This window comes from Neolamprologus brichardi, chromosome 7 (genome assembly GCF_056152115.1).
Source record: "Neolamprologus brichardi isolate AB-2024 chromosome 7, ASM5615211v1, whole genome shotgun sequence".
Classification (NCBI taxonomy): Eukaryota; Metazoa; Chordata; class Actinopteri; order Cichliformes; family Cichlidae; genus Neolamprologus; species Neolamprologus brichardi.
In genome coordinates, this window is record NC_142110.1 from 37,405,877 (window position 1) to 37,432,419 (window position 26,543).

The following is a 26,543-nucleotide window of genomic DNA, read 5'->3' on the forward strand; positions in this document are numbered from 1 at the left end:
CAAAACAAAGTATTTAATTATTCCAGGTTAACATGGTTAATAAAATATTTATGAAAATAACAAATTGCTTTGAAGATATACTGTACTGTAAATTGCTTTCACTAATGTGCATTTCCTTCTTCTTGCTAATATTTGGAGCTGGACGATTTACAAACAGAGGAGCGTCCAGTCATGGATGAAAACATCCCAACAAGAAAGTCTTGTTTTCGTGCCATGCTTTTTCAGAGTGACATATGCTGCCCTCAGCCTGGCATGCAGGAAATCTGGTAATCCTCAATAGACAGGGCTGTATGTTCTTTTGCATGTTTTTATTTTTAGTGATATCTCTTGGCAGCTGCTTACAAAGCTCAGAGGATGACTGCTAATGACTCTGGCAACATCCTGATTAGCAGGTCGGCGTTTTCCATTTTCCTCATGAAATACTTTGGTGCTCCTTCAGTTGACCGGCACGCTAATCTGTACAGGCATGCATTGCTTAGGAGCTCAAATCCTAATAATTTGGGTGACTCCAGGCTTTCCTTGTACTTGAATGTCACCAGGAGGTGGACATCTAAACTTTGTTCATATTTTTAAACTCCCATTTCCACCAAGTGATGGTGCTGTTGACCTCTTAGTTCTTCAGCTATCATTGCTTTGCTAAAGTTTTCATTTGTTATTCTTTTGCTTTACGATTAAATATAAAATTGAAGCCTCAGCTGTACTTTGTGTTTAATGCTAAATATTATGAATATCTCCTAAAGCTTTAGCGTGGTGGCATTATCATCGACTAAAATTCCTGCTAAGGCATGATCCCAAGACAGTGGTGGAAAGAGTTGTTTTTAGAGAATACTAAATATATAATCCCAGTGGAAACAGCTAGCTGCAGGGTTTGTGGATGATTCTTAAAAATAGACTTACATGAAACTTTGGCTGCCAGCTGGTCCGTGCAAAATCAGAGGCTTTCACAAGGGGTGTCCATTAATCCCATCTGCTGTCCTTAACCTCCTCAGTTAAACTTTCTTTGTCTCCTGCTTTCTGATGAGAAGGTCAAGCAAACAGATGCACTTTCGCTGATAATAACTGAGATGGGGTTTTAACTGGAAATGTCTAATACCGGGCTTGAAAACACTGACAGGTAAAGTGGGTCAGAAAGAATCGTCTTGCAAAGAACTGACAGCTTCACTAAGTCTAAGATATTATATTTGGCAGTAGTGTCTCTCTCCAGCTGAACAAGCATTTAGAAACAAAATATTAATTTCAATCTCTTTCTTCTTCAGGCTTGTCTTTTGATGGTATTTCTTGCGTTCCTGAATTAGCACAGATAACGGAATGGTGCATTTCTATTTTCTTCGGTAGGCATACTTCCCCTGAAGAAGATAAAGGATCTCAAGGATCCATGTGGGTGGTGAAACTATCTCTTTGCCATCTGAAGGCCTGTGTGTTTGCAGTGCTAACAGACACTGGTTCCTTTACAGTATGCATAACTTACTGAAAAAATAAAGGAAGAGGCAAAGAGAAAGAGCTTGTTTTGAAATTTTGACTGCAGTAAAATTTGCTGTGAAAAAGAAATTTTGAAATACATTAGTCAAGACACATAAAAAAAACATTCAATGTAGAAGCAGGGTACTGTCAATATATCAACGTCCAACACCTCTGCACCTCTGCATCTAAATAATTACATTTACTGGTTCCTCATGCTTCCATGCATCCATCCATCCTCTTCCACAAAAGCAGTGATTAATTAGTTGCTAATCCAAAGGTCACCTTTAACCTGACTGTTTCTCTGTCTGATCTGGCCTGCGGTAACCGGGTTTCCTACTTTAGGTGGGACTGTAAAGCAGTCTGCCACATTAACTCTGCATGCCCTTGTTCACTACATCTTCTGAGGCACTCCTATTTTCCTGTATATCCACTGTTCTTCTTCTGTATATGTCCAGACCATCTCAACCTTATCTCGCTAACCTCATCTCCAAACCTGCATTCCCTCTGAACCACTCATTTCTAATCCTGTCCATTCCAATAACTTCCAGTAAAAATCTTAGCATCTTTAAAATCTGCCTCATACCTTTTTGCAAACATCACACATGGACAGTTCTTGCTACCATCTTCCTTTCCTTTCTCTACCTCCCCTTTTCTTCTTGATCAGGTCTTATGTCTAAATTGTGATTCCCTCACTGAGACTGTAAGTCATATTTTCAGGAAATGTACATATATATTGACACAAGTTGTGGCAACACACATTCAGAGTAATCTTAGATAGCTTATTGGGAAGTGATTTTTTTATTATTATTATTTTCATAAGATTCAACCTGAATCCAACAGAAAAATCGTGCTCTAGCCAAGCATGCTGATTTGATTCAGATTTGGTCATCCTTGTACTCCGTTACTTTTCACAGTAACGGAGTACAAAGAACTACAAGAACTATTAATACTTCCTTAAGGTTTGTATCGAGTTGCAGTATTAATGCAGAATACGTTTATACCCTCTTCACCCAGATGTGAGTACGCGCGTGCTCGTGCATCTGCTTTGCTGTGTGCGCGCGCATTATAAAGACCTTTTAGTTCACGTGCGGAAGAGACTGTGGTGTGGGGTGGGGAAGAAATGACTTGTGGGATGCGAAGTAGCCGGCGGCAAGAGAGGCAGAGGAGGTTGATTGACACACAGAGAGAAACGTCAGGGAGCGCAGCGGGAAATAAAAGAAGGAGAGTTATAAAACATCCAGCTTTACGGTTAATTTAAAGCCTCGCAGACATTTCGATCTGCGCACACGAACAGCGGATACCGAGCGGAAGAAAAAAAAAGTTCAGATCCCACGAATCAGCGCGTGGGAGTGGGAAGCAGGATCGTGACTGACTGAGGCAAGCTCCACTGTCTGTCTCGTTATGGCAGGTAATTGACGTTAACCGTTACACATAAAATAATGTGGACGGGCATGGGTCTTTACAGCGAGACCCCGCTTCTATGAGCTCTTAGCCGCGAGATTTCGCAGTCGAGTATCGGTTTAGCTAACGGTAGCTAGCTATTGCTAGCGTTAGCTAGCCAGCTAACTCAAGTGTCATCCTCCATCTGGCCTGCCCTTACCGGCTAATGCTAGCTAGCTAGCTGGCTGTTTACCGGCCCGGGACCATTTTCGTAAGCTAACTGTGCACGCCGTATATGCTAGCTATCCCCAAAACCTCAGTGCTCAGATTTTTAGTCTAAGGTTGTTTTTTTTTTTATTTCGAAAAGATTAAACAAATGCCCAGAAGGGCAAATTTTGCCTAGCATGCCGTAATTGGCTTCGCTCAAACTTTGACATTACCCACATGCAGGCTAGCCCTCCAGGCCCTGCTGCAGACTGAACAGTTTTTGCGTAAAATGAGTTAAAAGTCATCAGGCTTGTTTTTTTTTAACACGCGCATGCTCGAGCGGAAAAACGAAGAAAAAAAACAACCTCAAAGCGAAACAAATAAAAGCACTATGGTCTAAACCAGGACTCTGGCAGAGATGAGTTTATTTAGCGCAGTGTTGATTTTCAGTTCATTCATCAGCTCAGTAGTTGTTTGAAATCGTGTTGGCCTTTAGCTCCCCCCGTAGCCAGACGGGACTGATACTTGTAAAGGAAATATCTAGTGACATATTTGGTACATGCATTTGATTCATTAGGGTGGAGAAATTAATGACACTGCATGTTATCCTGCTTTTAAAACAGATTTTTGAGTTCACTTTGAACGCCTTTTTCTTTTCTGGGATCTTTGTCTTGCAGAAAGTGCAGGCACTGTGAAGCTATTACATTTTGTCCAGATCAGTACTTTTATGATTCAGTCCAGAATGTGTGTGTGTGATGAATCCGTGGTGACTCATAGATGTCCTTCATTTTTCTTCAAAGCCGTGTGTTTCAATGTTGTTAAAGACAAATCGGACCAGTTTCCACTTAACCAATAAGAGAAACGATCATCTTTGGAAAATATGCCAAACATTTTTGTTGTGCAATGAGCTATGTTGATGGAGAACCTGTTGAGGCAAGTGATTAGAAGGTATTATTGAATCAGACAGCAAGTTTTGTCTTGTTGATGTAGATTTTAAAAATAAGAGACTGCATTAGGAGACCATCTGCCTCCTCAATTGACCAGGCCTAAAATAAAGAATGTGTGGAGATAATCACTTTCACATCCAGGCCATTTGCAGTTTAGTTGGTATTTGTGAGATTTGAACCAGACTCTGTATCTCAAAGTGAGAAACCACACTACCAACTAATCATGGCTTAGATCTAGCATGTATATATTTATTTAAAAATCGCCGGTTTCCACTTGTTGCTTAATGTGCCTGTGACCCAACAGTAATATCTTTATGTTAATGTTAGTTTGGAGAAAAAATGACATTTTTGTCTGTTTTCTTTGAGGCTAGAATTGCAGAAGTTGTGAGAGGATATGTGCACATCTATGACCACACACATTTTTGCAAGAACCCTGTCTCTTTTTAATTTCTAACATCTTATCAATTATCCCTTGCTGTCACAGGCAGCAGGGGACACTCATATGATAAAGGTTTTCTTAGGAACTTGTTTACATTGTCCAGAATGTGAAATGTTATGTAATAAACCTGCAACCACCCAGAACTAAATATTTATAATTGTATTTCTGTAGGTCCTGGAGGTGACATGCAGTGGTGCTTCTCTCAGGTGAAAGGAGCAATCGATGATGACGTAGCTGAGGGTAAGTGATTTGATTAATTCAGACTAATCGATATTGCACAATTTAGCCATAGTGGGGTATGTCTTGGTGAAAATTCAGACATTTTTTTCTGTTTCCTGTTGGCAGCATTATGCAAAATCTACAGGAGAGTGAGTCTGAGGCTAAGGCAGAATCGACAAAATTTTGGTGCTGATGCAAATCCCGGTTTTTCATAATTCAGTCATAATAGAAGCTTGTGAACAGACATTCCAAGCAGCTGTGGCCCCAGGCTTTTAGGAGACCACCAAGAGCTGACAAACCTTCCCCTTTCCTCCTTTTACCAATCAATCTAGGGATGTGCAATGACATTTCTTTAAGAAACCTCCCCAAAGGGGCCCCACATGGGGGTGGGGGGTGCAGAGTACACCAGCTGTTTCAGAAACTGTTACATTGAACTGATATCTAATGTTGCTCCTTTCCTGCTCAGACGTGTGTGATGTAGTGATTATAAAGTCTGATCGGACTGTTTGCCACGGTAAAGGACTGTGCTTTTTAAGTGCCCTTCTAGTTTCCACTGAAGAGATGCAACCCAAACACTTGATGCTGCTCCTGCTTTACATTAAAGGCTTTCCATTGGTGAGTCACCGGAAAGCTCTTTTTGAAAAAGGCAATGCAGACATTTAGGTTGCTGCTGGAAACTCGCTACTGGGTCCTTCTGTACTTTCTGTACATGGATCAGCCACTAGATTTGGAGGTTTTAGCATTTTCAAGAGGAATGCTTAAAAAAAAAAAGGACATGAGTCAGGTGTTTGGATAATTACCTGCTGATAATGCAGGGCCACTTGTGCTGTTCCATGCACTCTGTTCTTGGTTGCTCATTGTGGGAGTATCGTACTTTTCAGGAAAATTGGAAAACGGGACCTCCAGATGGCTGATGGACAAAAGCTCAGAGGCTGAAAGGATAAATCAATAGCTGTGAACCGCTATCAGATGCTGTAGAGTGGTTTGTACCTCTGTTAGATGTGATTTATTTTGGTGAATTATATTATAATCTTAATTTTTGTTAAATAATTTTGGTGATATAGTTATATGGAAGGTGAGCATCAATATTTGCATTTAAAAATATATATTTAAGTCCATCTTTCTTTAAGAGCGCGCTGTAGTGTTACATATTGTTGAGCTTGTGGGTAACTTTTGTATCTAAAGAGTTCGTGAATTGTTGCAGTCTTTAAACTGTGTGGTAAGACTCAACAACAATGGACTCCTATAAACAAGTCACTGATGTCAGCAAAGTAGGGGAAGGCCATAAAAAGATATGAAAACACTTCAGCTCATATTTACAGCTTTTAAAAAAAATTACTTGAAGGAGGAAATTATGGGGAAATGTGGAAGTCAAAATAAGATGGAAGAACAACATGACTGCATGTTTCCTTTTCCAAATGGAAATATTATTGCACAGGCAGGAGCTGCAGGAAGGTTTAGCTGAGAGATGGGTGGACTGTACAGCATTGGTGATATGAACTATGGGCCATCATATAGAAATGCAAGAAGAGTTTTCTAGCACAAACTCTAAAGGCACGTTCGAAGGAAAAAAGGAGCAGGATTTGATTAAAAGAGCACTTAGTCAGATGTTAGGCATGTGGATGGAGATATTCTGTTTTGAGGCGGGAGGTCAGTCTGAGCTTGTTTTGCAGGCAATGGTGGAGGAAACAACTAAATAATAAGCTTATTGTGGAAATAACCTGTAACGTGACATGGCTATCACAGATATGAAAACGATGGATAATGAAAGTCAGTATATATCCACACTGTATGCAGTGAAGTGAGAAATGTACTGTCTTTACTGACAGAACATGTGAAAGGGTTGGGAGCTGTCAGACTGCTACAGAGTTCCATGTGAAGCATGTTGCCATTCTCTAGATGCCAGGTACAAGACCATGCCTGGAGTTTTGCAACAAAAAACATACAGAGAATACCATAGCACTGATATAGTTCTTTCGCTGCTTTACAAGTAGCAGCATGCCCAAGCTTTTCAGGTCATTTCAAGCCACGTTCTAACCTTATTTTAAGATTTGGCATTTGTATTTTTGATGTCTTTACTTTAAAAATTAACCAAATACAGTCTGTCAGAATGATTTGCTTGGATATATTAATCCTTACTCTAGGCCTCAGGGACTGTGTCGTTAACAATGACCACTCGCTGCAATTTCTTGGAGCGTTGTCTTTCTGCTCCAGTGGGCAACAAAGGGTTAAACAACTGTTTATGTGTGAGTGAGCTTCAGTGTATAAAGCAGCATACTGCTGCTGGGGGGGAAAGTGTAATTCTGTCAGAGTAAGAGGGAAAGAAAAGATGAAAACTAGGTTAGCGATCGTTTTCATTCTGTCCGACGTGCTGTGACATCCTCCTGCATCTTCAAGGCCACTTGCCTGTCTCCTCTCTGATTCTCACAAGGATAAATCCAGGGTTAGTTGAGAATAACTAAGTGGTTTCCTGGTGTACTTTCTCAGTAGTAGAGGGGCACATCTGTCTTGGTATGCCACTTTCAAAATGTTACAATTGCACATGTAATCTTATGTCCTTTTTATTTTTTTTGCAGCGGACATTATATCTACAGTTGAATTTAACCACACAGGGGAGCTGCTGGCCACAGGAGACAAGGGTGGACGCGTAGTCATCTTCCAACAGGAAATAGAGGTACAGCTGCATGGTTAACTTCTGCCTAGTTTGATTCCCACACATTTTAGAAAAGGTCATCCTCTGGACTTGGTGACACAAAGTCAGAACAGATGATTCTAGTTTTTGGAAGCATGTCTGTAAACAAACAATAGTGGGCTTTATTTAAAATATGATTTTGTCTGTTTTCATACAAAAAAAACCTTTTAAACAAATTTACTCATCTCTGGTTCTCAACAGAACAAAAATCAGCCTCAGTTCCGGAGCGAGTACAATGTTTACAGCACTTTTCAGAGCCATGAGCCAGAGTTTGACTACCTGAAGAGTTTGGAAATAGAAGAGAAAATCAACAAGATTCGCTGGCTTCCTCAGAAGAATGCTGCTCAGTTCCTGTTGTCAACTAATGGTAAATTTCTCTCTTTAATTAAGCTGATGATCAGATATTTAACAACAGTCTGCAGTGAGTTTAATTTTGAATACCGGCATTAAAAAGAAATGAGTGACTCATAGAGCCCGTCACACTTGACTCAGATGTGAAGAGAACTAGATATTAAAACATAATATGATAATTTCCTCCACAAGATGGTGAAATTAATGAATCTGCTTGTTAGTTAAGAGTAGTACTCTGTCTGTCATAAAATTGCTACCTGACTCTTGTGAAACCACCATCTCATGTATGTAGACACCATACACTTGCATTTTATAGAAGGCACTGAGCAAAAAGTTCATTATTTATAGCACCAGGTGAAAAGGCAACGTTTTCAGAGTACAAACAGTTTAAGAAAGTCTGCTGTATATCGACTACATGAAGACCTGAATTGCTTTAAAAACCTCATAAATCTATAAGAAAATTACATTTCCATTTAGTGTGCCCTACAGTTGGTAATGTCATTTAAAATGTCTTTTTCTTTTCCACAGATAAAACGATTAAATTGTGGAAAATCAGTGAACGAGACAAGAGGCCAGAGGGCTACAATCTCAAAGAGGAGGATGGGCGCTACAAGGACCCTAACACTATCACATCTTTGCGGGTCAGTTCTCAAATCAACCACAGGCTGGTTCAAGGGTGTGGTTAGACAAGTCAGACAAACCAGTAGTTCTTTAGAAGAAAAACTTTTAAAACCTGGGTGTGTCAGAAGTTGGGAAGGGCTACTGGTTTGTCATCCTTTGCTTTTGCTGATGGTAAAAATGACTGTTATTACTAATCCGGGCTGTCTTTTTAGAACCTTGTGTAACCTATTATTGCAAAGCTAAGACTGTGTTCTGTGCTCCTGTATAAAGATATGATGGTGCTTCTTATTTTCCTCTAGCTAATAGCTAGATGTTGTTTCAAATCTGTGAAGAGCTTTGAGCCAGCTAACTTTCACTGCCTTTTCTCATCACAGGTACCAGTTTTAAAACCCATGGACCTCATGGTGGAAGCCAGTCCACGGAGGGTGTTTGCCAACGCTCACACCTACCATATCAACTCTGTCTCAGTCAACAGCGACAACGAGACCTACCTGTCTGCAGACGACCTCCGCATCAACCTCTGGCACCTCGAGATCACTGACCGCAGCTTCAGTATCCTTAGATGCATTCGGGCATGTTTATCTGTGCACCTGACTTGTGCATTAACCTAAACCCAGATATCAGATGATCTAAATATGTTTAAGTTTGTTTTGTCTCAAGGCTGTCTGTCATCAGCCTGATGTTTTTGTCCAACGGGGGGTGAACAGTGAACATAAAAGCTTCATTATTCCTACACCTTAGCGCAAACCTGCAGGAAGGTTCTGCCTCACTCACTCTACTGTGGCTGGTTTGCGTGTGTGCTCTCATCTCTGACACAGAACAGAAGAGATGGGGACTGAGATGTAACCTGGTCCATTGTTTTCTAAAGTCTTGCATGGAAAAACATAGCTGTAGCCATGTCCAGTGGCTAATGTGACTGTTCTTTGTGGGTCTTCAGTGCAATGGGAAAACAGAAAAGACAAACAAAGAAATCTTGTAGCTCCATGAAAAAAAACATTTCAGGACCTACATCGGGTCACACTGTCCTGAAAATGGCTCTGCAGAAGGTTCCAGAGGGATAGTTCCTGCAGTTCGAGCATGCACACATGCAAGGTACAGGTTGCCCTAAAATGGCCCATTAGCTCTTGTGGTAGTAAACCACCTGTAATCGCCCAGTTTGAAAGTCACTTCAGCTTCTTTTGGTAGGTGTCAGAGTATGAAAGACGTTATCCCTCCTTACCCGCATGCTCCTCAGATATTGTTGACATTAAACCGGCTAACATGGAGGAACTTACAGAGGTGATCACAGCAGCAGAGTTCCACCCTCATCAATGTAACACCTTCGTTTACAGCAGCAGCAAAGGAACCATCCGACTGTGTGACATGAGAGTTTCAGCGCTATGTGACAAGCACTCAAAGTGTGAGTACCTACTCATCATACTTTTATATGTCCCTTCTTCTACCCTGACAGGCAGATTAAGTACTGGATTTGTTATGCAAACCACTTTGATGTCACAGTAGACCTTTTGGCGAACACTGCAGTTTGACTTTTTCATCTTTCTGTCATCCAGTGTTTGAGGAACCAGAAGATCCAAGTAATCGCTCCTTTTTCTCTGAGATCATATCATCAATCTCAGATGTTAAATTTAGCCACAACGGACGCTACATGATGACTAGAGACTACTTGTCTGTAAAGATTTGGGACCTGAATATGGAAAACAGGCCTGTGGAGACATATCAGGTGAGAATGACAAATACTTAGAAACTAGTGTGTGGTGTCAGGTTTACTACACAGTTATGAACAGTTATGAAACGACTGGCAGTAGGTTCATGCACTGATGCCCTGGTTGCCACAGAATCTTCAAATTGTGGCGATCTGTTAATTTGTTAATAACTTTGTGATTTTGCTGCTAATATTTTACTATCAAAATGATTACAGATTATTTATTGTCATTATTTTGCATAGGAAATAATAGCACATAGATTTTTTTCATTACTGGAATGTAATAATCTCAGGTGGGCTCTTACTGTTTGCTATGTCTCTCAGCTAGAGAAAGGCTAGAAAAGGACTATAGGCATATTTTAGGAAATGTGATTGAGAGGTGATGCATGGAAAGAGGAAGGAGGATTGACACCTAATATTGTCTGATAGTGTCCACAGCCTGTTAATGAAACTCTGGTTTTCATATTTACTCATTTGATTTTAATGCACTTTTAGTTTTTATTTTATTATATGCAGTTTATTATATTCATGTCACAATTGGACAGTTGCCATTCTTTTTTTTTTTTTTTTTCCTCTCTTTTTTTTTTGCCCAGTCATTCCTGGTAATGTAATATAGTGGCCACAAGGGGGACCCAACCCTGAAAGATAGGGTTACAGATAATGACAGGCATTTTAGATGTGCTTTTTCACAGATTCAAGCACCTGCTACTTTATGGGGGTGCAGGAGATTTTGAATATTAGAGGTTTGTCTTTTGGAAGTCTCCTTTAAAAATTTCTTATTATCATGTTTCTGCCCCCCTACCCACAAAAATCATTGCAGGTTCATGAGTACCTGAGAAGCAAGCTGTGCTCGCTATATGAGAATGACTGCATCTTTGACAAGTTTGAATGCTGCTGGAATGGCAATGACAGGTAAAAGGTTTGAGACACACAGGGGTATTGCAATAATAACACTAGGAAATAAGATAATCTTTCAGGTAGCACTTTGTTTATTGCTGTCATAATTTTAAAGATTACACCCTGCAAGTTTTTTCCCCCCACTCTTTCTTTTTGGTTGGTGCACTGCACATTTGGCCTCAATCCATCAAACCTTGTTTGTGTAGCACCTTTCATTCAGGTTCAAAGTGCTTCACAGATATCTGCCAAAGCTGATAAGACAGAACAAATATATAGTAAAACCAATAATATGCAATGATAAGCAATTAAAGATCTTTTTTTTTTTTTAAAAAAATCAAAGAAATGTAATATAAATGACATTTTAAAATGACTTAAGTGCATAAGGATTGCATAATTTAATATATTTGAATGAAGAAACATGAATGAAAGTACAGCTAGATAAAATGCAGTAAAAAGATAAAAACGATAAAAGGTAGGAAAAATAATATGCTATAATCACTGGATATAAATAAATAAAATAAACCAACGCAATGGTACATAAAAATAAAAAGCTTTCAAAGAACAAGTGATAAAATGATTATTAACCCTTGAACACTAAGGTCCGTTTTTTGTAACACCATCACTGATGTTTTCTGTAAAAATATATTAAATATATACACAATGGATGTGATGCATTTGTTGCTTTAAAGCTGATTGACTTTTCAGCCTCCGGTTGCCTATGTAACCCTATAACATATTTATTACCACATCATGTTTCAGTCAGAAGTAGTCTTTATTCATTGGTAGACGATTCAGTGACTTGCCAGGTTCTGCCCACTTTGTATAGCCAGTGGTCATTTCACCCATAAGCCTGGTTGAAGTTATCCTTAACTTTCTTATGATTTCTGGCAACCCCGTACCTGGGAATCACTTCTGATGTGTAAGCAGTTTTAGAGTTGTCCTCTAATTGCCCCTCACTTGCAAACTAGTGGTGCACAAAGTTTAAACTTTCTTTTCTAATGGACATTGTTTTTGGATAACTTGATTTGATGACTCTCACTTTTCCCACGTCTCCCCACCTACTCTGGGCAGTGTGGTGATGACCGGCTCATATAACAACTTCTTCAGGATGTTCGATCGCGGCCACAGACGGGATGTGACATTGGAGGCGTCCCGTGAAAACAGCAAGCCCATGCAGGTCCTGAAGCCCCGCAAGGTGTGCACAGGCGGCAAACGCAAAAAGGATGAAATCAGCGTGGATAGTTTGGACTTCAATAAGAAGATCCTGCACACTGCCTGGCATCCCCAGGACAACATCATTGCGGTGGCAACGACCAACAACCTCTACATATTCCAGGATAAAGTGAACTAATTGCAGGGTGAGCTTGTCACATCTGGCGTGGGTGATGTCATTTGTAACCACCCGCAGCCACACAGCCTCATCCAGGGCGATCTGTGGTGGTAATGCCGACAACCAGCATCCCTGTCCGGCCCTACTGAGGTACCAGACTTTGCCACTAGATGTGGACAGAGGAGGACTTGCTCTTGCCCATCATCAGTCTGTCTGTGGCAGAGTGATGCCTGTCTTGTTGTTAAGTGATGTTGTGCCAATTTCTTTCTCTTCATCATTTTTTTTTTTTCTTTTGCCAACCTGCCTGCCCTTTACTTTTCTAATGTGGGTGAAACAAGTTTAATTTCCTTAAAATTCTGAATACAGACACACTTATTTTTATAAATATCCCCCATCCCCTAAAATGGTAGAAAATGAAAAACACCTAGTTTGTCCCATTATTATCCTGTGCCATTGTAGTGTTTACTTTTCTAAGAAAAGTTTGACCTTTGTTTTGTGTACACTTTTTTTTTTCACTAATTCATCAGTTCTGCTGTCTGGTTTTGTTGAGTGTCTTCACATTTCCTTTTTTTCATTAAACCATACATTCATCACAACTTGCTGCTCATCTTGGACACATCCAGGATTTTGAGAAGTACAGTGTTTTTTGCTTTCTGGGGGTTGTTTTTTGTTGTCCGCTCAGATTTGGTCCAGTGAGGTTTTTGTCCTGCTTGCTGTTTCTGTCACTGTGCCTCAGGCTCTGGTTGGCCAAACAGGCCCAAACTCAGTAAGACCTCCTTCTTTTTGGTTTTTGTTTGTTTTTTTGTTTCCCCTTGGGTGTGTGTGTGTGTGTGTGTGTGTGTGTGTGTGAGTGTATCGTGATATTTTTGTGCATTAGCTCCTCTTCCTCCTGTTTTTTTTTTTGTTTTCTCTTGTCTTCAATAATAGTCAGGTATCAGAGAAGGCCTATTCAAAGATAATTATGATGGTCATATTTATATTAAAAAGGTTAAAGAGTCAACAGGTTTGTTCCGTCCTATTTTGTGAGATGAAGCCTGACCTTTTTCTTTTTTTTGAGGGGGGATGGATTTTTAACCCCCCAGTCCTGTACCACAGCATTCAGTTCAAGCTGCACTTCACAACAGGGAAGAACATCTGATTTGACACTGGACTTTGTTGCTGCACCAACTCAAGTACTTGGATGTCTGTGATGTGAGACTGCAATTTTTTTTTTTTTTTTTAAGAAAAGATTTGAGGCATTACAGTGTTTAAACTACTGCAGATGTAACTGATACTGTAACTGTGACGGTGCAATGAGCCTCACAGAAGATCTGCAGCACTTGGATGTCTCCACACCCTATTTAAAAAGTGGACAGTTAAGACTATATTGATGCCTCTAGTAATGTATAACTACAATTTTAATCAATGACAGTGGGGGAAAAAAATAAAGGAACTACTTTTTGCATCCTTGTGAATGCCTGGTTGTTGGTGGGATCTCATCACTGCTCAACTGATGTTATGCAAAGCGTTACAGCTGGATTATCACAGAGCATTGTTGTTGACATCATTAAACTCCAGTTGGTAAGGGGACTTTTTTCTTTTCTTTTTAAAGCTGTTGCCCCATCATTCACCGTGCAAGACGTACGTGCAGTTGCGATTAAGGGAATACTTGATGGACGTGATAAAATTCAGCCGCTGAAAGTTTATTGAAATCAGCTGAAAGGGTGTCCACTTGCTGAAAGCTGGTAATAAGCATTCATCTGGCTCGTGGCTTGACCGCGTGTGTACGTGGGGGCATACACGTCCCGTCCTGCATGGCAAACTCAAAGCCCGTGAGCAACAAATGCCGATGCTTTAAAAAAAAGAATTCTTAAAAAAATACTTTGGATCTTCAGTTGTTTTCCAATTATTCATGCATGTAATATCCTGAGCTTTTGTTTTGTTTTTTCCGCCTCGTTATGTAATTCGACTCCCCCTCTCTCTCGCGCTTATCAACTGGAGGCTGTGACGTCATCACTCAGCTTCCCGGAGAGAGGGAGGGAGCGAAGGCGTGAGCGGGCTCGCGGGGAGACTGGCTGCTTCCAGACCAGCTAACGCTCGAAAACAAGCGACAGCTGTGCTGTAGCTTAGCTAGCTGCTGTCCCCCTCAACCCACATCTTTAAGAAAAAAAACAAAAGGAAAAAAAAGAAGCGCACGACTCGGGTCTATTCTCTTATTACAACTCTGAATGTGTGCAGCTAAAACACTGCGCTTTTTGCACTGACTCGAGCCTTTTATGCAACCCATCCTGCTCGCCAGGCACGACGATGTCCGACGCTAACACTACTTCTACAGACAACAACGGAGACTCGGGGCTAAACGGTAAGCTAAATCCTAACCAAACTGCTCAACTGTGACAGCTACCCGGTCTATATTCTTTCTAAAATAATTTCTGGATGCTTTTATAGTAGGCTTATTGCAGGGCTAACCAGTAATTTTGTATGCTTATGTATTTTTTTTCACGGCAAAGCTGCCTACAAGGGGGACGGTTTATAGAACGGTATGTTCCGCGTGTTTATTGACACTGTTTGGACCAATGGTGTTTTAGTTGTACGCGCGATTGACAAGATCCTAAGCCAATCAGCGATTGGTAGGTATAACGTAGATGTGGAGTTGCTTTGTCAACAAGGCTAGATCGAAAAAGTTCAAAGTGGCAAAAATGGGGAAATGCATTTTGGTAATTTAACCTGAATCGTTCGTTTCTTGGAAAGTAGCAAAAAGAAATTTAGAAAACTAAAGTACTGTCTTTAAGATTTTCGTTTGCTTGGAGTTTTGAGGTTACTTCTGTCGTTCATGTAACTTTTTTCCCGTCGACATAACTTTTTGTTGATAAGCGGAATTAAAACTTAATATTCTTTCCTTTTTTTCCTCTGGTTTTCATCTGCTTTAATTTATTCTGCCAAATACATGTCTGTCTAAACATTTGCACTTTGCTTTGTTTTGGGTTTTTTTTACTTTAGTTTCGTAGTTTATTAACTAAGTCCATTGGTATTTATAGAAAGATATGAAATAAATATTTTACTTAAGACCATTGTTTGCATTGAAATCAGAATCAGAATACTGTTTTGTTACAGATGTTAATTTATACAAATACAAATATGGAAAATCTCTAAATATATAAAAAATTCCAAAAAATACCCAACAAAATTAAGTAAAACTAATGTTAAATTAAAATAATTAAATATCCCAAAGTTAAACTAATGTTATGTACAGTATAGATGTGATATTATAAGTGGAAAAACACCTAGGTTTCATCAGGAGCATTTATAAAGTTTGATTTCCTGTGTTTGAATGAGTCTTTTGCTGAACTTGCCTCTATGACTCTCCATCTTGTGCTGAACAGCTACAAGGGTGTGAAGGATTGTCCAGTATTGACCGCAACTTGGCTAGCATCCCTCTGTCTAAAACATGCCCTTAAAGGTGGTGTGATAAGAACGCTGACACTCCGGCTTACTTACTTGAGGGGGGGCTCTGCCTAGACAGCTTTTGTGATTCAAGTTTTACAACATAAATGGCATGCAATGACTTGGCATGCCATTTTTGGCCACAACGACAAGGGGACAGACCTTATACACATGACGAAAGAAATTGGTTGGGGAGGTGAGGAGTATTATACAAGAAGCAGCATGTAAGAACACAGAGGCTGCTTAATTTTAAGCCAAAGTCTGCTGGATAGGAAACAAACTTCCCAGCTGGTTTTCACACACACATATATCATTTTGAACAACCAGTGGAGATTAGCTGCTTCTAAAAAAAAGGCTAGAAAATTGCCAGTCTTTGGTCACTGGATGGTAAATGTATTCCACCCGAGTTCATGGCAGACATTTTTAGTATATATATGAAACAGCCTGTTGAATATCATCTGCCCAAATTAGAAGATCAAAAAGGAAAAAAATGTGTATCCCAGTGCAAAACCTGTGACACACCTATAAGGACAGCTAGCCCTTGTGCTTATCACAAGGGAGAGGCCAGCAGTGCACTTTGTAATCTGATTCTTTTTAGGTGTTTTCTCACTCACACCAGTGTCATAAATATAGTTATGTAATCCCAGGGGTCTTGAGTCCCAACATGCGACCATGGATAAGCTTGAGCCTTAACATCAATGGATCAGAGGTCATATCTATCATGTCTCACCCCTATGAACCCCACCAACAGCTGATGGCTGGGCTGGGCCAGAATGTTCGGATGCATCAGCACCATGGCAACGTGGTTTTAGTCCACAGAGTGGAGACAATGGCCTGTCAACAGCAGCTTGGCTTGCAGTCCACCGTGTAATCTGCAGGATGAGTGTGAGTGCTGAGTCGAGGCCTGTTAAGAGGGGGGGGCTGCACCCTTTGCTTTTAACTGGCCTGTTTTAATTCTAAACATGGTGTTTACATACTGTAATGGTAATATTTATAAGGACTTCCTCCTCCATTTTATTTTTTTTTTTGGTGGAGTAGGAGGAGAAAGTGTTTTAAAGCTGCGTAAAGATTCCCCCCACCCCCTTCTCAAAATTCTAGACTTGGCTAATCTGCCCCTCTCTAAATTTGTAACCCATCTCTGACATGCTGTACTCTTTAGTTACCAGTTCATGTCAGACATCACGTACTAATGGGGACAGCGCGTCATATATCACAGCCACAGCACATACTGTACACTAGGTGCTCTTTCACCACAGGGCTGTGAAAATGACATTACTTTTTAACTTCTTCAACTGCCAGTTTTGGGCGCCCAGTTTGTCTCTTTCCAGGAAATTCCCCTCAGAAAATGATTGTTGACATGCTCTGTCTTTGTTGTCTTGCATGTTTTTGCTTGGATTTCCTAGTAAAGGCCGCTTTACCTTAATCAGAGGGAATGCTGTGGCTTTGTCACACCCTGTACCAGTCATAAAACAAAAGGCAAATATTGTGACGGGTCGTGGCAGGATAACAACAGGTGCAATTTATCATCTGAATAACCAGTCAGATGCCAGCTGAGAGAAATGTCTTCCAAGTCTCCAGCTAAAACTTTGCCGCTTTCACTAATAGTTCAAGGAATCTGTCACCCTGTGGGTGGCAAAGAGACTTCTGTTGTCATAACAGACATAAATCAGTCAAATTCTGACTAATGTATGTAGACATGCAAAAGTCAAAGATTAAAAAAAAATAAAAATAATAATAATCAGTGGTTTTAAAGACTTCCCCATGTCTATGGGGAAAGGCCTCTCAGACCTGACATATAAGCACTTTCCTGATGACTTGATGGACTCAAATGGTCATTTCAGGTCACACTTAATGTAAGTTTTAGTCACTTACAGCCCTGGACCTCGTTCAGACATCTCTATTTAAATTATTATAATAATATCTTTTTGATGATGGTTACTTGTTCTACACTTTTCCTTAGTACATACAGGAAAAAATATTATGTCATTATAAAACCATTCTTTGCGTATGTTACTGTGCTTTCCATATTATCCATGATTGTAGAGATAAATTATGATTTGAACAGGTTCTACAGGCTTAAAGAGTGGGAAATTTTGTAAGCTTACAGTTGATTCACTTCCTCTTTTTAAAAATGTAGATGATGAAAAATTAAAGCCATTTAGAACTGTATTTAATATGAGATTTCCTTTTAACAACTCTCATTTTTCTATATGAGGCTAATTAGGAGAGAGTTGATAGCTGTATGCTTCTATCAACACACAGTGAGTTGGTAACAAATAGTGTTTACGGTTTAGAACAAAACATTAATTTTTAATGGATAAAAATGTTCTGGGGCATTAGGTATACCCATATATGATATATACTTTTATGGCTTGAATGCGATTCAAGCCCACACCAGACTTCCAGGTTTTTCCTGCAACAGTAACTTGAGAGCAGGTGAACTACCCCCACCCCATTTGAACAAAACTTCAACTATCCATTGTTGTTTATCTCTCTACGAGCAAAAACATTTTGACAGTGGTCTGCTCTTCTTTTTCTCCTGCTCTCTATTGTGTGGTCAGACCTGCTGAGCTGTTTCCTTATGGAGAGCCTGCTTGAGGTTCCTCTTTAGCTCTGTGCAAGCCAGTAACGGGTATAAACAAGTTTACTTAGAACAACTCGAAACTCATTACTGGGCACAGCAGTGAGTTTCAAAGGCTAAGAATGCTTAACTTTAATCAGGGTAGTTAATGACCTATCCCGCACAGCTCTAGGATCTGGCCTGTTAACTGCAACCCATCAAGGTTTAGGGTTGGGTTTTATTTCATTCACAAGCTAAAAAGGCACATTTTTGGAAATTTACATTTTAAACATGTCCTGTCATTGTGTCTGGTTTGTTTGTTTGTTTGTTTGTTTTAAAGTCTGTAATTATTTTATAAAAAGTGGTGGATGTTAACTTTTTAAAAACCAATTTGGTTAACTGTTTGATAACCTGAATACTTATTTTCAAGTCCATGCACAGAGAAGCATGTGCACGTGTCTCCCTTTTTGAAAAGCAATGCAAAATTTAATCTAATCTTTAGCTTAACACATGTCCATAGAGTCAACTGGATTTCTAAAAATAGAAGCTGGCTCATGTTTATACAAAAAGATTTAAGATAACAATGGTTCTCTTATCACAATATAAACAATCTTTTTGTTTTTAATTCTAATAGAAAGAAAAGATCCAAGAATATTTTACTGTTATTTTTTTTGTAAATAAGTAAAAGACCAACAAATGGAAAGTAAATGGTATTTCTTGAAATATAACTTTGGCCATTTAAACTCAAAGTTCTTGTAAATTCCGAAGCCGCTAGTTTTCTATCTGCTTGTTGCAAGAACACCTTTTATGAGAGATTACAGTTAGCCTAGTAGCAAACCTCTTCTCTGTTTGAGTGAAGATGTTTTAAAATGAAGCCTTTAACTCACATCAGAAAGAAACAAATACTGAATAATATTTCTGTGTTTCTTCCCTCAGGGTCCTGGGTGGAGTTGGAGATGAACAGAAATCACCAAGCCCAGTCATTGTCAACAGTTGGCTCTGTTTCGGGCCTGCTGCCGCTCCCTCAGGTGGAGGAAGAGGAGGCCATAGTGGGAGGCTTGGAGCATGTCCCATCCTCTTCTTCAATCCACAACGGAGACATGGAAAAGATCCTGTTGGATGCCCAGCATGAATCAAGCCGCAGCAACTCGTCCTGTGACAGGTACTTTTAAGAACAAACATAGCTTGAGCTCCTCCGTATATCTCTAACCTATTCAGTTTATTCTTAACAACAAAGTTTCATTTTTAGTGCAAATATTAAAACTTTCAGAATAAAACCAGCTTAGTTGCAAAGCTTCCTGTATTCCCAGATCTGTTTGACATTAAACACAGATGTCCTAATCTGGAGGAGTTTAATCACGATCAAGAGTCAAGAAAGTCATGGGTTCATAAAGGCCTGTATTTGTAGAAGATTTAGTCACATGGGGAAGTTGATTCCTCTTCAGCTTTTTCCTGTGAATTTTCTCTCAGCGTAAAGCTACATGCTTCAGAAAGGCAGATTTAAAAAAATAAATAAAATTATTTTTTGCTAAAGCCATACAAATTGCTAAAATAAAATTATGCATATTTATGTTCTTATTACGTATTATTCTTAGAAATTAAAAACTGGAAACGGTTATCTTAAAATGCACAATTGAAGCCCTTTTTATACTAACCCAACAGGCAGCATGTATTAGCAAGTCAAATGCCTCTGAAGTAATACTGGGTTTTGGCTATGATGACCTTATTTTCACCTGATTCTTACCAGTGACATGCTATGACAGGGAATAGTACTAGATGAAGTGTTAGCTCACTGTGCTAACAGTCTATCAGATGTGATATCTTCAGGGCACAGTGTAAACACACTTGTCACCTGACTAGCATGATGATGTTAAACCAGAAACTATGCTGCACTTTTTTTTTTCTTCTATTGTTTTTCCTGACATATGTTTATTATAAAACCAGCTTTTATCTGTGCATTTTGGTGTGAAAACCCTACAACCATTGAGAAAATTGCTTTTAGGCTCCATTAAGACTTTGTGCAACATAAAAACTCGGTCTTACAAGGTGGTAAATACTGGGCAGTTTGCTTCTAAAAGCTCTTTGGGAGCGGCTTCTCTGTCACAACAAATCAGATTCAATTCAGAGTTGAAAGGGTCTCAGTCGACTTGCTTCTTCTTTCCATAGCAGACTTCACAATTTATCTGGGATGTAAGCAACAAACTGACCCTTTGCCCTATAGCCACATCGTGTGCTTGTGTGTAATGCTCAAAACTGTGATAAAAGGGACCTTATCAGTCCGCTGTCAGCAAGTCACCTGAGCATAATTTCAGATATTTGAGCTGAGAGCAGTGTATCAGCAAACCGCTCAGAAATGATCAGGGACACAAGCACTTGACATATATTTTGTCATAACACTCTCAGAGCAAGGCTGGTGTCATTTTGCTCAGAGGCAATTAGGCAAGTGTTTTCTTTACTTATCTTTCTGAGACACTTGGCACACATTTCATCAGAGGGGTCAGAGTGAAGGAAGAGCAGCACTTTAAAGGACTTTTAACTCATAGCAAATAAATACAAGCTACAAGTTTAATCCTGTTATTCATATTAAGTGATTCATTTGTTTAATATTTCACAGATCCATGATGACGATGCATTTATAAGGCATAGTGCTTGTGGTACGGCAAGGCGGATGTGCTGTGGAATAGGCTTTAGTGGTATTTGTTTATAGATTGTGTGACAAAACATTTCTCACACTGTAAACGCTACATGACCTATGGTTTCTAACTCTCTGAAGTACACTTTAATATTGCAATACCACCCAAACCTGGGGCTTTTTTCTACCCCAAGGTTAAAATAATATAGGGAGCTTTCATTTTTGGATTTTGTTGTCTTGGGTCATATGATCCAGTCCAGCCTAGTGTTGCAATGTAAACTAATGCATAAAGACTGTGTATTGCTGTGTGTCAGATCAATTTGATAAGGATCCGCCAGCTGGTACTGGTACAATAAATGCTGATATTAAAGTAATATTTTTTTCTGTATGTAGAACACATTACCACAGCATGTATGCGCTTTTGTACTGCTTTGATAACTGGTGACGCAAAACATGTACATCACCTGTTTACTTTAAAGTTAAATGAGGGAATTGTCAAATTATTATTATTGTTGTTATTTATTTATTTATTTTTTTAAACCACAGCCCCCCACGACCCCACTCTCCCCAGGATGAGGGTCAGATCATCTTTGACGCGGAAAGAAGAGACAGCCAGGTAAGACGTAAGCATATATATGCCTATCATATGCTTCATCAGTCTGTTGCCATGGCAGCTTCAACCACTGGCCCTGGAGGGGAATGACAGCCGTTGCTTGCCTTTAGTTTCCATGGAGATGGCTGCCACACCCAGTGTGTATTTCTGTATCGTCTGCACAGCCTGTCATCAGTATTATAGTTTTACTTATGTGTTTTCCTGGTGTCAGACATCTGAAAACATGGCATGCACATGCTCAAATATTCCAAACAAGTCTCGTTTGTCCTGACAGACAGGTTGTGAGGGTCCTAAAGACTGCAGGCTTTTATTACTAAACTACATGTTTTTATGCCTTTAGTCTGAAGAGGATGTTTTGGACAAGGAGAAGGACATGGACATCTTGATGAAGGACGCAGATTGGGTTGCAGACTGGTCTAGTCGACCGGAAAACATTCCCCCCAAGTAAGTCTGAACTCTGTAAACATCAGCCTTCTGCGTGCAAGTGATCATGCTCAGCTGCTCGTTTGTGCAGAGAAAGGAAATGATCATTATGGTAATAAATTCACTCTAAAGAACAAATACGAAGCCAGCTGCTATAAGGTGTCAGCTCTGATGCTGGAATAAAAGCTATATATTACTTAAACCCCTGTAATGTATCTCAGATAAATGTGCACAACATCTGTGATACAACCTAAGATCTCATGCACAGACTGAGGCCGGGGTAAAAGGCAGGTTCCTTGTTGTTCTTTTCATGTTTCTGAAGCTTCTGAAGAAGATGCCTGCTAAACTGTGACTGGAATTAAAATTGTGAAATTAAATCAGAGGGGAACCCCTGCCTCAAACATCTCTTTTAATTGGTACCAGCTTTGAAAATGCTGTGGGATTAAAACTAGTTGATTAATCACTTAGTTTTCTTCACATCAGTGTTTTTCAAATTGCTACTTTTCTCCAACACGCAAGGTGTTTTAAGGTGTGCAGGTATAAAACAAAGAAAAGGTGCAAACTCTTACACAGAAAGAGCTTGCTTGCTTCATATGTGACTGAAAGTTATGTTTACAGCTATATTTACCTTTTATTGAGAGGCATTAGGTTATGAAGCAACTGTTCTGCATCTATAATGCGTGTGTTTTTAAACAGGGAATTTCATTTCCGGCACCCCCGACGCTCAGTAACGCTCAGTATGAGGAAGACTGGGGCCATGAAGAAAGGAGGCATCTTCTCTGCAGAGTTCCTCAAAGTCTTCATCCCCTCACTGCTGCTATCACACATCCTCGCTCTGGGGCTAGGGTAAGAATCAAACACCACAGATCACCTGTGCAGCGTGTGTTATGTCTAAAGCAAGACTGACAGTAGTTAGTGAAATTTGCTCAACTGATTTATTTTTTAAATGTATGTCAAAAAAAGGATAAAATCTTTAAAAAAAACCAAACATGTTGTTGTACATAACCCCAGCAGGGGGAGCTGTATAACCACAGACAAACATCAGCTGCAACCACTCTTTTGTATGTTGGCAGAACAGCTGCAGACTAAAAGGCTGCACACCTGCTGCTTCACAGTGACACTCCCAGGGGTTTGATGTTTGTGATAACACATGGTACAATAATCTTGGCTCCCCAGTCAGACACAATCATTACACAGCATTAATACTTCAGACATCATCTGCTGAACATGATGTGGTATTCAGTGGGAGACATTAACGAACCAATCATATTGGGGGGGAGATATGTCTGCTGGGCATTTGCATTCAAAATAAAGGGTTGGTTTTAGAGCAAAATGTATCCAATGCAAAACAGTATTTAGCATTAAATCTGCAGATTAAGCAGTCATTGTGACTTGGCAGTCTCCAGGAGTTGCTTTGGGAAGTTGTTTAAAGCAGTAACTAAGTAACGTTATTATAATGGGACCCTTGAAAGGTATAGTTCTACCACTGTCATCTACCTTCCCCATAGAGTTCAATTCAGTTTGACTTATGTAGCACCAGTAGTTTTCAGTCTCGTGTGCAGCTTCTTGTTTCATATAAACTGTCTCTCGCAAGTTTGGAACCACTGGTTTAATGTCCACTTACTTTGAATGGATTCAATGAAAGGTGACAGAGTAATTGAGGTACCCCTACCTCAGATCAGGCTTTAGGCACCTTGCCTAGCTCATTGATTAAACCACCACACCCAATCGTGTTTAACGTCATTTACCTTCTTTTCAGGGTCTACATTGGCAAGAGGCTGACCATGCCACCCACCAGCTCTTTATGAGCATGAACATGAAGAAAAGTGCCTCAGAAGTGGGCAAGCGTCAGAGGAAGTTTTTCTGTCGTGAGAAGAATGCTTGTCTCTCCTCCCTGTCCTGCTTGCCCCTATTACCCCTCCTAAACCCTGAGATATGACATGTTCTCAGGAGAAGTGCATCCTCTTCCTCCTCAGCCTCCCCTCCTTCCTGCCTCTTGTTTTGTTTTTGTTTTTTTCTTGATCTACTGTTCTTACTGGCTGTTGATACTCCCCCTACTCTTGACCTCCCCAATATCTTTCACTAATTTGCATAAACTTTTCAGAAATGAAGGACATATTTCCTTTTCCTCATCAGTTGGAATGTTTATAATGCATGGGTTTCCAGGGAGGGTTGCAGCATCAAACCAAACTCTTCTTATACACATGCTGTTTTAGTGCCCTTTTGACTAACTGACAAGGAGGGAGGGGGGGGGACTGTTATAGAACTGACCAGAGATTGTGCCACCTGCAGGTGTAGCCCAGTACTTGACCTTGGAAGCAAATTCAGACTTGGCTACGCAGACTAAAAATGTGACCATGCCTTTTTCAGAGTAGCCATTTTATTTAGATTTTTTTTTTAAATAATTTATTTTGTAATGATGGTGGTTTACTAAGAAGTTTTAAATAATGAAAGGCATTTCCACAGTGGCCAACCCATACCGCAAGCTCTCATGAAATTCACTGGAGGAGTCTGGTTCTGTCTGCCGTTAGATTTATGTGACAATATGCAGTTATGTGCATACGATTGCATATTTTGCTTGGTGACAAGAACTGGAATACAGGTTGTAGATGGAAAGGCAGGCAGTGCGTCCCATTCGATGTGTACACTAACAGTATTTTACATACACCAATATGGTTGGGTAACAGTGGTGTATGTTTCAGGAAAGGTTCATCTGTCTGTCCAAACTGTGAGCGTCCAAGTTGTCCTTTCAGTGAGCCTCCTGGTTTCGGCGGAGCATAACTGATCATTTCCTGCATGTGTTTTTTTTTTTTACTCTAGACTGGGCTGGACTTTATGCGATAATAGTTTCAAATTAGTGCACGCGTTGTATTGTTCAAAGGTTCGATACCAAAAGGCCTAAAAGTGAGATTTTGATTTGAGATTAAAAAAGAAGTTAGATATTTGCTTTGAGAACATTTTTGAGTGTTTAGAGGGTATCTCATGAAACAAGTTACTTTTATACATGGAAACTTACTTCCAAAGATTTTAGAGCCATTAAGGAAAATGATACAGCCAGCCGTGCTTCCTGACACTCCAACAGGTTTGCCAAAACAAAAAACGAGGAGAATTAACTTGACGCTGCAGATGAAGGGATCAATTTGGATAGGCAGAAGGTACCCAGTGGTTCTCAATCTTGTGCATGTCTATCTCTCTTTCGTGATGCTGCAGCAGCTTCTGACTGACTGGAGGAAAGTTTGTGTAAACACAGGCTCTAATGTTAGGATGGCTGTAGCATGCCTGGAAAACTTTATCTCTGAAGCTGATCAGTTTGTCTGAGCCAACCTGGGTCCAGATGACTTGAAGTCAGTTGGCGTTTCTGCAGAGTTGATTTGGAGTCGATATGCACTCCACCTGCACAACTGTTTTATTTTATTTTGTAATTATTTTTAGTCATCGAGGAGTAAGCTGAGTGCTTTTAAGTTTTCTTCCCCTTATCCACTTGCTCCGAGTCTACTTTATTGATGTTCGCGTATCAGCATATAGCACCACAATGAGTTCCTGTAAGTCGCCACACAACACGTTTGCTTTAGCTTGACCGTTTCTTCCTGTTTATGACACGAAGTCGAGCATAAATGCAAAATGAAAAATGTTAACAGGGACTTGTTTCCTTTTCAAAAATGAATTTCATTGTGAAATTTTACGGTACAAAAGAATAACATAACAAAATCTTAAAGGATACGGGGACAGTAAAATTTGACTCCTCATCATGCATACAAGCTGACTCAAAGACTGGCTAAGAACCACTTGCGGGGTGTGGATGTTCTCATTTCAGCCACAGAGATACTAACCTTTTCTTTCTGCCTATGTTTGTATGTGCAGCATTTGAAAGTGGTAATCCTTCTCTCCTGTGTAGTTTGTTTTTGAAACGTTTTTGTTTTTTTTCTCCTCTCTTGGTGTTGGACAAAGATTGTGAACGCACAGGAGTCATGTTGGACCTGGATCATGATTTAAAGTGTGAAAACAAAAGACCTCCATTGTTGATGGCAGGGCCTAATGTGAATAGAAATGGAAGGAGCTGAAAGACTCGTGGTATGAAAGTGTTTATTGTAATGCTACATTTGCTTTAATCTCTTTTTTCCCCCACTACATTGGAGAAGATAATGAACATTTTCGTCATTAAAGATTACCTGAATGAAGCAATATGATTGTACTTTCTTTTTCTTTATCTTGAAAGTTGACAACCTGAAGTTTAAATTTTATTTTCGGAAAGAGGAACCACCTTGCAGTTCTTACAAACCTCAATTGAATACTCAGGTCATTTTCAACTGCTTTGTTTTGATGTTGGCTTTGCAATATTTAAATTAATCTTTTGAAGCTGTTTAAAGTAGTCTAATCACCCAGTCACATGGCAGCAACCTACTGCATTTAGCCTGTACATATGATCAGGACCTGCTGAAGTATAAACTGAGGATCAGACTGGGGAAGACAGGCGATTTAAGTAACTTAAAAACCAGATGGGCTTGTCACAGTATCTCAGAAACTACTGAGCTACTGAACAGTTTTTACAACCAAGGCAGGTAGAACGGCATATCTGAATGCATAATGTATTGAACCTTGAAGTGGATAGACTACAAAAATTCTATACCAGAAGTTTGGAAAAATGT

The 26,543-nt window shown here is 39.8% G+C and overlaps 2 protein-coding genes across 3 annotated transcripts; both read left to right on the top strand.

Moving 5' to 3' along the window:
• The first annotated feature begins 2,556 nt into the window (after positions 1-2,556).
• ppp2r2ab (protein phosphatase 2, regulatory subunit B, alpha b) lies at positions 2,557-13,692 on the top strand. Of its 2 annotated transcripts, none has more exons than XM_006795634.2 (10): positions 2,557-2,869; positions 4,606-4,674; positions 7,230-7,327; positions 7,547-7,712; positions 8,225-8,337; positions 8,692-8,869; positions 9,552-9,716; positions 9,868-10,037; positions 10,840-10,931; positions 11,988-13,692. In XM_006795634.2, exons 1-10 carry the CDS (start codon positions 2,863-2,865, stop codon positions 12,265-12,267), a joined length of 1,338 nt encoding a protein of 445 aa, XP_006795697.1. In that variant the 5' UTR covers positions 2,557-2,862; the 3' UTR covers positions 12,268-13,692. The 2 variants fall into 2 exon arrangements, with proteins under 2 accessions (XP_006795697.1, XP_087699694.1); XM_087843568.1 differs by having other exon boundaries at positions 2,557-2,838.
• Positions 13,693-14,240: 548 nt separating this feature from the next.
• Positions 14,241-26,079, top strand: bnip3lb (BCL2 interacting protein 3 like b). Its single transcript, XM_006795633.3, has 6 exons — positions 14,241-14,587; positions 19,166-19,391; positions 21,408-21,477; positions 21,815-21,918; positions 22,594-22,743; positions 23,657-26,079. Exons 1-6 carry the CDS (start codon positions 14,533-14,535, stop codon positions 23,703-23,705), a joined length of 654 nt encoding a protein of 217 aa, XP_006795696.1. The 5' UTR covers positions 14,241-14,532; the 3' UTR covers positions 23,706-26,079.
• Positions 26,080-26,543: the final 464 nt, after the last annotated feature.

Excerpts from the sequence above, each read along its gene's own strand:
- ppp2r2ab (XM_006795634.2), top strand. Across the intron at positions 8,338-8,691 it reads ACACTATCACATCTTTGCGG|GTACCAGTTTTAAAACCCAT; the intron begins GTCAGTTCTCAA and ends TTCTCATCACAG. Across the intron at positions 10,038-10,839 it reads GGCCTGTGGAGACATATCAG|GTTCATGAGTACCTGAGAAG; the intron begins GTGAGAATGACA and ends AAATCATTGCAG.
- bnip3lb (XM_006795633.3), top strand. The coding sequence starts at position 14,533 with ATGTCCGACGCTAACACTACTTCTACAGACAACAACGGAGACTCGGGG. Across the intron at positions 14,588-19,165 it reads CGGAGACTCGGGGCTAAACG|GGTCCTGGGTGGAGTTGGAG; the intron begins GTAAGCTAAATC and ends TTCTTCCCTCAG. Across the intron at positions 21,919-22,593 it reads CCGGAAAACATTCCCCCCAA|GGAATTTCATTTCCGGCACC; the intron begins GTAAGTCTGAAC and ends GTTTTTAAACAG.